This window comes from Balaenoptera borealis, assembly GCF_965194805.1.
Source record: "Balaenoptera borealis genome assembly, chromosome: 14".
Taxonomy (NCBI): domain Eukaryota; kingdom Metazoa; phylum Chordata; class Mammalia; order Artiodactyla; family Balaenopteridae; genus Balaenoptera; species Balaenoptera borealis.
In genome coordinates, this window is record NC_138875.1 from 72,370,890 (window position 1) to 72,382,234 (window position 11,345).

The 11,345-nt window shown below is 50.1% G+C and overlaps 1 protein-coding gene across 5 annotated transcripts in view; it reads left to right on the plus strand.

The window, feature by feature from the left end:
• WSCD2 (WSC domain containing 2) overlaps nucleotides 1-5,353 on the plus strand; it is a 247,943-nt gene extending 242,590 nt beyond the window's left edge. For all 5 annotated transcript variants that reach the window (XM_082353823.1, XM_082353819.1, XM_082353822.1 and 2 more), the window contains one exon: nucleotides 3,217-5,353. In XM_082353823.1, the coding sequence (XP_082209949.1) occupies nucleotides 3,217-3,569 (353 nt within the window). In that variant the 3' untranslated portion in view covers nucleotides 3,570-5,353. The remainder of the gene's footprint in view (nucleotides 1-3,216) is intronic.
• The last annotated feature ends 5,992 nt before the right edge of the window (nucleotides 5,354-11,345 follow it).

Here is an 11,345-nt window from a genome sequence, read left to right on the forward strand (position 1 = left end):
TTATGATATCCCTGGAGTGGGCCCAAAGCAAAGTTTTATGTGATACTATTATTACACAAAGTGAATTGTCCTGGATCTGTTTAATGAAACAGAGACCGTGTTTAATGATTCCGTGGAGAATTAAATACAGTTAAGCTATTAATCAGACCCCGGTTCCTCCCTTTGACAAGAAGATGAAGCAGAGAGTGGCCAGCCCGTGTCCCGCCGGGCCCTTGTGGGGGACAGTTCCGGCAGAACCAGCACTCATTACCAGTGGTCCATGGCATAGTGTGCCTTTATTGCCCAATTTGAAGGCAGCCATCAATTACCGGGAATCCTGAGCTAAATGAGGGCTTTTGTTTTTCATTTTTGTTCTTCTTTGTTCCAGCGAAGTCATTCAGAAGCTTCAAGTGAGGGATCTTTGATCTAGGAAGGGGTGGGGAGGGGGCAAGTATCTGCTGCCCCAAAATGATGGGCCACTTGGGGCATCTCAGAGATGCTGGGGACCAACATCAAGAATAATTGTAGCCAACATTTATCCAGTGCCTCCTATGCCCCAGCCCTGGTGCCAGGGTCTGCAAATCTTATTCCATTCCATCTGTATGGTGTGTCTAGGATGGAGGTCTTAGCACAGTTGCCATTGTGCAGATGGGTAAACTGAGGCTCAAGGAGACCTCCTGACGTCCCCAAGGTCACACAGCCAATATGGAGAGGAGCTGGGTTTTGAACCCTGGCAGTCTGACTCCAAAGTCTTCTGTGAACAGACCCGTGTCTTAGATGACACCTGAAGGTGAGGTAAGTGGATGTAGACTAGGATCTGGGGCGAGAATAGTGCTGGCGATGGTCAGATCAGGTGCTCTTAAAGGGTTTGCCAGGAGGGCGGGAGCCAGGCTCAGTCTGGGATAGACGTGGGTTCAAATCCTGCCCTGGACACCCACTGTGTGGCCATGGGCAGGTGGCTTCACATCTCTGAGCCTCCTTTGTTCCCGTGTGTAAAATGGAGCTAGAGTAATTCCTACTCTCCAGGCTTCTTGTGGGCACTGCGTGAGGTATTGCGTGCAAAGTGCCCAGCACAGTCCTGGCACACAGTAGGTGCTCAGGCAACGTACATTCCCACCCCAGGGAAGTTTGCAGTCACAGGGATGCCATGTCGTCTCCCCCCAGCCTGTGTCCAAGGCCAGGGGCACCATCTGGGGGATCCAGGCCATCGTGCAGACAGGCCCTTCGTTCTTCTTGAGGACCACCTTCCAGGGACCTCTTGAGATGGTCACAAGTCGCTAAGCCTGGAAGTCCATCCAGATCTGTGTGTTACTGGGTGACCGAGTGCCTTCTCCATCCATCTGGGTTTCTGCCATGGGAGCGGCAATTGTCCTGAATCACCAGGGATGCTGTGAGATGACTCAGGAATGGGGAAATTCTTTCTCAAAAAATAAAGCAGAGTATACACATGCTAGATTTTTTCCTAATCACACAGATACATCTGGTCTTATAACAGTACGGGCCCAATTAGCTAGATACATTGTAAATAATCTACCTGAAGGATAAAAAATATCTTTGTCATCAGCATAAATATTTCCCAAGTGGCTGTGGTGTTCCAGGGGGTCACTGGGGGAGCAGGAGCCTCACCACAGATTCTGATGTGCTCTGCAAAGAAAGAGGAGCCCTTTATCACATCACAACTCGGCGGGTGGGAATTTCAATTTAGTTCAACAACCATTTATTAAGCCCCTGCTGGGTGTAAGGCAGTGGGAGGGAGTGGGGGTGAGGCTGCTGGTGCCTAGGAAAGATGGGGGCCTGGAATCAGGCAGGCCTGGTCTGGATGATGCTTCCCGGCTGTGTGACCTTGGGCAAATTACTTCACGTCTCTGAGCCTCCGTTTCCTCACTGGTGACAAATGAACAGTAGTCTTTTCCTTTCAGGGTAGTTACTATGATTAAATGAGATAAGGGGTATCCATCATCCAGCAAAGGATGAGGATTTAGTTATTAAGAACCAGCTGGGCTCCCCAACCCAGCTTGGGAGGCTCACTGAGCCTGGTTCAGTAAACATATCCCTCTGGAGGGTGCAGGGTGGTGCTGCCCCTGTGAGAAGCAGGGGGTATGGCTTCAGGGTTCTGGAGTACAGGCCCCATGATTCTCCAGCTGGGGCTCAGAATTGAGGCTGCAAATCCCTCTCTCTGTTCCCAACATCCTCCACCACCCCCCTCCTGGGTTCCCCTTTATCAGAATTTCAACAGCTCCTGGGGCTGGCTGGCTGGCTCTCTCTGAGGTCTTCTCCAGGGCTCTCCGGTGAATTTCCCACATTCTGTTGTAGCCCGTCTCTTGAGTCAGGGGATCCCAAACGCACACTCCCAATCTTGGTGACAATCCATCCTGCCCTTTTACCATGGCAAGGGAACAAACAGCACAAAGAAACAGTGTGTGATACTTCAATAAAAATCAAAGAAAGAAAGATAGGATAGAAAGGTGTCAAAATGACAATGTAAATAATCTGATTTAAACTGCCCTCAGCCCAGAGGAGGTACCTGCCTGAGCCTGGGGAGTCAGGGAAGATGACATCTCACCTGAGAACAGAATAATCACAGTAATAATATTAGCCAACGTTTACTGAGCACCTACTGGGTACAGGGCACCATGCTAAAAATTTTGTATGCTTTTTCCACTTCTCTGTACAAAGGCCCTATTACTATCCTGTGAGAAGATACTGTTACTACACAGGATAACTGTTCCTACACAGGATAACTCGGTAGTTAAAAGCCCAGACTTTGATGCCAGACTGTTTGGTTTCAAATCCTGGCTCTGCCAGTTATTAGCTGCGCTGCGTGACCTTGGGCAAGTTAATTAACCTCTCTGTGCCTGAGTTCCCCCTTCTGTAAATGAAGAAAACGATGATGCCTGCCTCACGGTGTTCTTGTGAGGAATAAGTGAATTGATCGCTCTATTAGTATATTTATTACACTCTATATTAAGATCAATATATATTAAAATATAAAAATAGAGTAACAAGGATTTATATATAAGTCTGTGCCTGGCATGGAGTAAGCACCAGACAAATGTCATTCTCCCCAGAGAGAAGGAGGGGCTGAGATGATTCCAGGCAGAAGCAGCAGCCCTGAGGTGGGAGGAGGGAGGCGAGTTTGGCGATCTAAGGGTTAGCGGTGGTGGCGCTGTTGTGAATTGCCAGCGCCATCTGACCTGCGTCCTCCCTCTGACTTGGGCCTCCTTGCTCTGTCCACAGAGTGGCCAGAGTTCGTAAGGAACTATGCCCCGTGGTGGGCCACGCACACGCTGGACTGGCTCAAGTTCGGCAAGAAGGTGCTGGTGGTACACTTTGAGGATCTGAAGCAGGACCTCTTCGTCCAGCTGGGCCGGATGGTCGGCCTGCTGGGTGTGGCTGTCAGGGAGGACCGACTGCTGTGTGTGGAGAGCCAGAAGGACGGCAACTTCAAGCGCTCGGGGCTCCGGAAGCTGGAGTACGACCCCTACACGGCGGACATGCAGAAGACCATCTCTGCCTACATCAAGACGGTGGATGCGGCCCTTAAAGGGAGGAACCTCACGGGCGTTCCCGAGGACTACTACCCCAGATGATGGGTCGGAGCGGGGCGGGGAGCTGGCAGTCCAGACCAAGCAGGCCCTGGGGACTCCAGACCCCTGGGGGCCCACACCCATCAGTCCCCTCTTCGATTGGGGGACAATCCCCTTGGCTGCTATTGGCCTTCGATGAGTTTCCTGCATGACAAAGGAGGCTCAAGCGAAGAGATTGTGCGGGCGCTCCCCACCTACTCACACCGCGCCCCCAGAGATGGAGGGGGCAACTGGTTTAGGGAGCTCTAGCCACATGGACCCTTCTCTGTCTCCCATGTCCCTGTGCCCACCACGCTGGGCTCCACTTGTGGGAAGGAGGGCTCATGGGTGTCCCAGAGACAAGGGTGCCCCACCGCAGGTGTTGAGGACCCTGGTGCAAGAGCTAAAGAGAATGACATGGGAAAATGTGGCCCCAGACTCTCCTCCCCTCCGTGCTGAGCTGAGCGCTCAAGGCTTCCCCGTCTCTGCCCCACCCAGGAAGCACTGGCGCCAGGGCTTATCCTGGCCACTTCTGTTTGAAGAAAGATTGCTGGGAAGTTTCTCTGCGGCCTTAGGTTTCTGACATGCTGGGTGGGTCAGGGGAGCAATGGTGCTCAGAGCAGGTTAACTGGGGCCACCGCGTGGGGTCACTGACATGCCAACCCGCCCCCCCCCCCCACCAGGTCACAGCACTCCTGAGAAACGACCTGGTTCCTGTGCACCTCGAGGGCTGGAATTCTTCCCTTTCCTCCCCAGCTGTATCCAGGTGGTGACCCACTTCCAGGGTCCTCAGGCACCAACCATTATGTCACCAGGATGGCCACAAGCCACGTGCAGAATCTGAGTGAGGATGAGAGCTCTGGTAACACACCTCTCCACCGTGGGGTCCCACACGTTGATGTGACACTGCCCTTCTGACCCCTACCAATAGGTCCCTTGCTATCCAGGAGAGGCAACAAGAGGGCTCCAAATCAGGTGGAACCGTGACCGCAAGAGACCCCACTACCTTCCCAGACCGTAGACCTCCCTTTGCTCATAGTCCAACGGGGCCAGCTTCTCTTCGGGGTTGAAGGAACGGGGTGAATGGGATGGTTGTTCATGTCCATACAAACGCTGCTCTTTTGATGCTGAGACATCAAACCAAAGGATTCCCGAGGACCTAAATCACTGATCATCTGTCTCGGAAAGCATTGAGATCCAGGATCCCATCTCTCCCCCCACCTTGGGTACCGGTGGTTTTGCATCCAGCCCACATTTGTGCACCTACACCATCCCCCCACCATGTAGGTGCAAAAGCCATAGGTCACAGCTCTTTGCTATTCTGTCTGGAGCAGCCCCCCAAGCAGCCACCTCTGAAGCCCTGGGGTGCAGATAAAGGCTCATTCCCAAATAGCCGAGAGACTATGGAGAAGGCGAGTGTAAAGAGATATATTTTTTTAAGAGGAATATGACTAATAACATTCCACCCCTTGGAACGTGGCCATGCAAAGAGAAGGGCCAGAGGACTGGACCCGTGGTTCTCTTCCCTGAGCCCCTCATCTGTAGGATTCGGGCCACCCCGGGGCCCAGCCAGGGGGCTCTGAATGTATTTTGTACCGTGTTTCTTTCCCCCAGGCAAATTTCTAGTCGTCTTTCACGAAGCAGTTGGAGGACTTGGCCTCCGCTCCCTCTTAGAGGTCAGCTCTCTCTGGGAGACTCTGGGTCCAAGACCTGGGCCAGTTCTTTGCTGGTGGTCACCTCAGGCCACCAGCCTCTGTCTGAAGATTCCTCAGGTCAACACCATCATTAAAAACAAGTTTTGTTGATAATTCTACCACATGATAGAGTGTCGTGTAAGGCAAGGTCACAAATGGGATGTTTTTCTGGTGTGTGTGTGTGTGTGTGTAAGAGACAGAGACAGAGAATGTTCTGGGAGCATCATTGCTTTGGTGTCTGTGCAACTCTAACTGCCTGTGAAGAACTGTGTGTCTTGGTGTGTAACGTTGTCTCTGCCTCTGTGTTCAACTGCCCTTCTGTGTGGTGACGCTGCACCCCCCAAGCTGGTGTGATGACCGCCCAGTGTCTGATGTGTCTGTGTGCCCTCTCCAAAAAGTGCCACCCAAACCCTGGCACTTGAGGAGGAAGGAAAGCTTTGCATTCCAGTGGTCCCCAGGGCAGGGGACAGACATGCCTGGCCTGCAAGCCGGGACACGTAGGCTCTCATCCTGCTGTCACCTCCGGTACATTGTGACTCCAGAACTCAAGGAGAACAAACAGGGCCCAGTATCTGCTGATGGCTGGGATTTCCTCCTGATTTCTCCAGGAACCCCGGAGGCTGCTGCAAACATATACCTGGTAGACAATGTGGGTGGGAGAAAAGGATGGGGAGGCAAAGGGGATGGTGGGGGGCAAGGTCCTACAGGGACCCAGCTCCTCCTAGAGGCTTTCTTCCCTTCCCCCCATCTCTCTTGCATTGGTTTGTTTTCTGGCCATCCCCACCCCCGTCACTGTTTTTCTTTACACTGCCTCCTGCTCTCAATTTCTCTCTTTGTGGTCTCTTTTATTTCTTCCAGCTGCTCGTTAAACCTCTTTTCTTTCTTGTCTTTCTCCTCTCTCTCTCCCTACCCCCATCCCTGAATCTGTCTCTCTCTTTCATCATAATCTCTTTCTTGATTTCTGCTTCTCTTTGTGCAAGCATCTCTCTCCCTGTCTCTCTCTTAATCTCTGTCTCTCTGCCTGTCTCTTGCTCCCTCTCTCCCTTCCTCCCCACCCTTGTTGTCCTCTCCCGCCTCCTCCTCCTCATCTTCCTGGAGAGTGGGGGCGACTCAGTGGGATCCAGACCCAGTGAGACAAATGCTACCCAGGCCGGTAACCAAGAAGTGGTTTCCTTAGCAACAGAATCTGCAGGCACGCGCTCCACTGCCCCATCCCTTAGCTATTACAGTAAGTACTGAGAGGGCGGGGGGCAAGCCTGGAGATGGGGCAGTTGGTATAGACGCTGCTGTACTGGTCCTCTTGAGAGGGGACAGCGGTCAGAGACCAGCTCAATGCCTGGCACTTTGGGGACATTCAAAAAAAATAGAGGGGCTGTGGGGTCAGAGAGAGGCAGAGAGAGTGGAGACAGCTGGGGAAGGAGTCCACAGGACCTGGTGACAGGCTGGATTCAGGGAAGGGGAGGTGACCAGGAAGGCAAAGAGGCACCAAGATTCTGTCTGTGCATCTCCAGAAGGAGGTCCTTTGACTGAGATGGAGAACAGGGGGCAGAGGAGCAGGTGGGGGTTGGGGGGATGGTAAACTGACATAGCTCCCTGTCCCCAAGAGTTCACCATCTAGTTGGGGTGATGTTGTGGGAGGGAAGGTGGCAACAGACACAGAAATATCTCACTCAATTCTCCCTACAAATTGGCAACAAGGAGCCCGGGAGAAAAAAGCACAGCCCCGAGGGTGGTGAGAGACTCAGGGACGGTAAGTAATTTGATCGTGTGGCCCAAAAGTTGGTGGTGACACTTGGATTCGAAGGATCCAGAACCTGTCCCGAAGATGGAAGACAGAAGAGGGTAGAATATAAAAAGACAGGCAGAGAAGGAGACAGGAAGAGAGGGAAAACAGAGGAAGAGAGAGATTTAAATCATCAATCTGGCACTTTTTCCTACTGGGAAAACAAAAATATGTTCAGTTTTAGAGAAATGACAAAGGGGGAGGGAGGAAACAAAAGCACCCTACAGGATGATAGCTTTTGCAGCTATAAATAACTATCCCCAAAGAAAACACCTGTCAAGATGCATTCGCTCGCAGGGAGATGGATTGTGTCCCTGGTCTAGGTTGATATTTAAACGACTCAGAGTGGGTTACGGGGGTGAAGGGCAGAAAGTTGATCAATGTAACATGAAAACCTCACTCTGCTTTTCCCCAAATGCAATAAAGCATGCAGGCGAGGAGAGCTGTAAATCTGGATGATAATAATATCCGTCCCCGCAAAACCAACATGTTTATTTATCACGTTTGCACATTTACTATTTCCCCTCAAATTTACAGTCTGCAATCTGCCGGCGTGCAGGGGGAGAAGCATGGAAATGAGAACAAACTGGCAGAACATCAAGAAGGGAAGAAATGATGACATATTTATCCCCTCTGTCCACTCGCCCCCCGACCCCCACCCCGGCTGTCTTAAATCCACTTTCAAACCAAGGTGGTGATTTATCCGAGCAGTACCATGCATCTCTATTTCAGGCCTCTGACAGCTAATTGAAATGAAGTCATTATAGAATGGAATGTGTCGCAACAAAATGATTTTTGTGTATTCTGGAGTCATTTGCTAAACAATTATGGGGAATGAACAGTCCTCCAGAAGTGAGAGAGAGGGTCGATCTTAGGGGGACAAGACTTGTGTGTGTCCTAATGTCGGGGTTGAGAGGGAGCAGGAAGCAACTTAGAGGCCAGATTCTCTTCCAAGACCTGAGTTAGGCACTCAACCCATAGTCAGAGTTCCCTGGGCTTCCAAAACGTGGAATGCCCATGCCTTATCCTAGACCTTCTGGATCAGATTTCCCAAAAGATGGAGTCCAGGTGTGGATGCGAAGGATCTGGTGGGCTTGCTGGGAGGCAAAGTTGTATTTACAATTGCCTTGTTGATAATTACTGGCTCCAATCTAGGTGCTTCTATGGTAGAAGCATTCAAAGGGTCGTTGTTATCATCCCTACATCCATGGCTTTTCACGCGTCATGATCTACATATCCCTAGAACTAGCACAGTGCTTGGCACACAGCAGGTGTGACCGAAATGCTTGTTGATTTTCTGAATGAGTGTATCAAGGACTATTAAAGAATATTCAGAGAAAAACCACAAGTCATCAGCCAAAGCAGGCCCTTAGCTGCCCTCAATTTTCTCTCCAGTAATACTGAATTGTTTTTCTATTCTCTCACCCCCAGCCTGAGCCCCTAAAGCCGATGGTGTGGTGCAGCCCACTTACACTAGCTCTCAAAAGCCCATTGTGCACATCTCTTCTCAAATTCACATTCAGTGACATCACATCGGTAGCTTGAAACTGGCCATGGTGAGAATATTTACACCATGGAAATTGGCAACTGCTACAAATCAGGTGAGTGGTTTTTTTGTTTTGTTTGGAGAGCCAGTTGTTAAGTATCTGCCAGCACACCACTGCCCAAAGCACACAGGCACACATGTGCTATTTCTAGTCTTCCATGCCTTTATTCATGCTGCCCCCTCTACCTGGAAAGCCTCCTTAAGACTCAGCTCAGGATCTTCCTCCTCCAGGCAGCTTCCCCTGATCACAAAGACCAAATTCAACTCCTCCTCTAACAACTCTGGACGTGGCCATTGTTGTGATCTCTTCAGTAATCTGGTGCATGTGTTTCTCTCTCAGAGCTCAGGGCATGAGCTCTGTTAGGGCAGGAATCTTGTCTTCGCCTCTGGATTTCCACGTGCTTCCTGGCCCAGATGAGCAAACATTGACCCAATGAAAGAATGAATACATCAATTACATTTAACACCATCCACCAGCCTCTCAGTTATCACAGATTTTGTGGTGAGTGGCTAGAAGGATCCACCTGCGCAGACAATGGCCAGGAAGACAGGAGAATGAAAAACTATTCAGAGTGATGATAGTAGCTAATATTTATTTAGTACTAATTATATGCTGGGCGCTGTGCTAGGCGCTTCATAGGTATGAATCATCGCCAGAACTCTGGGAGACAGGGACATTTAGTCTCCCCACTTTACAGTGAGGGAAATCCAGGTTCAGAGAGGTTGAGTAATTTGCCCAGTGTCACACAGCTGGGAAATGATAGATCTGGGCTTTGAATTTAGGCAGTCTAGCTTCAGAGTCCATATGTTTGGCCACAGTGCTGCCTCGCAGGGGGAGAAATGAGCACAGAGCCAAGAAGGAAGGGGTGGTTCTCAAGTCAACACAGAGAAGATTGCTGCAATGGGAGATGAGGGAAGAAAACAAATCATGCAGAGGATTGGCCTTTCTGGGGTGGAGGAGCCACGGGGTGAAGAGGAGGTAGAGACAAGGCCGGAAGCTGGTGCTCCAGACAACTCTGGGCTCTTAGCGGCAAGGTTGGTTTATAGGTTCCCATGGCAACTGCCAAGCAATAATCTCTTACTCCACAGCTCAGTGATTCTCTGGAAAGTCCTTCCTACTCTCTGTCACTACCACTCCTCCCAGCCGACAGAGGCAGGGTGACGGCTTCTTCCCCAGGACAGACTGTGCTGGAGAAGAAGAAATGGCCTGAGACCCTTTCATGATGATGATGGAGGAGGGAAATTTGAGTGGGGGGGGCCAAAGAAAGAACAAAGAGGGGCTTAAAACCTCACAGGTCTAATCATCAGACTGGGAAGGGGGTGTCAAATCAGCTTATAAATCTCGTGAAAACCATGAACTGTCTCCCTAGAAAAATGTGAGCATACACGTATACCCATGCATGCAGAGTTCTGCATAGAGTTTCAAGGAGCATTTAGGCTCTTTGGGACCTAAAGTAGGAAATTAAAAATCATGTAATCCAGTGGTTTCCAAATTAGGGCAGTGGAACCCTATCTTCAATCAAAACCAAATGTGAAATCCTAATCTCTAATACAGTGGTTCTCAATCAAGGGGGATTTAAACCTGGGGATATCTAGCAATATCTGGAGATATTTTTGGTTTGAGTGGAGGCCAAAGATGTAGCTCAAAATCCTGCAAAGCACAGAACGCCACCACAACCAAGAATGATCTGTCCCGAAATATCCATAGTGCCAATGCTGGCAAACCCTGGTGTAATATAATAAAAGGGGAGCTGCTCATTCATTCGTTCACTCATTCAGTGAAATGGGCAGGGAGTGGGGTATGGAGCTCCTCCAGCATCAGACCAAACTGACTTACATTTGGACTCAGCTGTGTGACTTGGGACCAGCTGCCAAAGATCTCTGAGCTTTAGTTTCCTCATCTCTAAAATGGAGATTATCATGGAATATAACTACTGGATTTCTTGTACTGGGCACAGTACTCTATACACAGAGGGAATAAAAAGTGCAAACGTATTCTGTTTATTATCATTACTATGATTATTCGTGGTGTTGTGGAAGATTTTGCAAATGAGGAATTCAGTTTGTAATAACCTGGAAAATTGTCTGCCATTGGCTAACTTGAGGGATCAAGAACAGCTATAAACTATCTGTTTGTGTCCTCCTGAAATTCATATTTTGAAGCTCCAATCCCCAGTGTGATGGTACCAGGAGGTGAGGCCTTTGAGAGGTGATTAGGGTTAGGTTAGGTCATGAGGGTGGTGCCCTCGTGATGGGATTAGTGCCCTTATAAAAAGAAGAAGAGGCACTAGATCTCTTTCTCTGTGCCATGAGAGGACACAGCAAGATGGCAGCCATCTGCAGACCAGGAATTGGGTTCTCAACAGACACCAAATCTGCTGATACCTTGATCTTGGACTTCCCAGTCTCCTGCCCCTCTGTAAAACCAGGGCGCTGAACTGGGCGATCCCCTACTGATCCAATCATCCCTGGAATGGGACGACTAGGGGCATATGTACAACTTAGAATCACACAAGCCAAGCCACTGGGGAACAAGGCCTGGAGGGGGAAAGAGGTTTGCTCAAACTGTATTTCACACCTACGTTCCCTTTTGTCAAAACTATGGTTTGGAGAACAGTCATCCACCATGTGCCCTTTCTCTGCGTGTTGATGGACTAAGTGGACTAAGGCCACTGGGTCCTGATGGGAGGCTGGCAGGAGCCTGACCTGGGGAAAATCATACCCTCTTCCTCCTCTTGGTTGGTGCCCTGGAAAGCCAGCCATCCACCCTTCTCTTG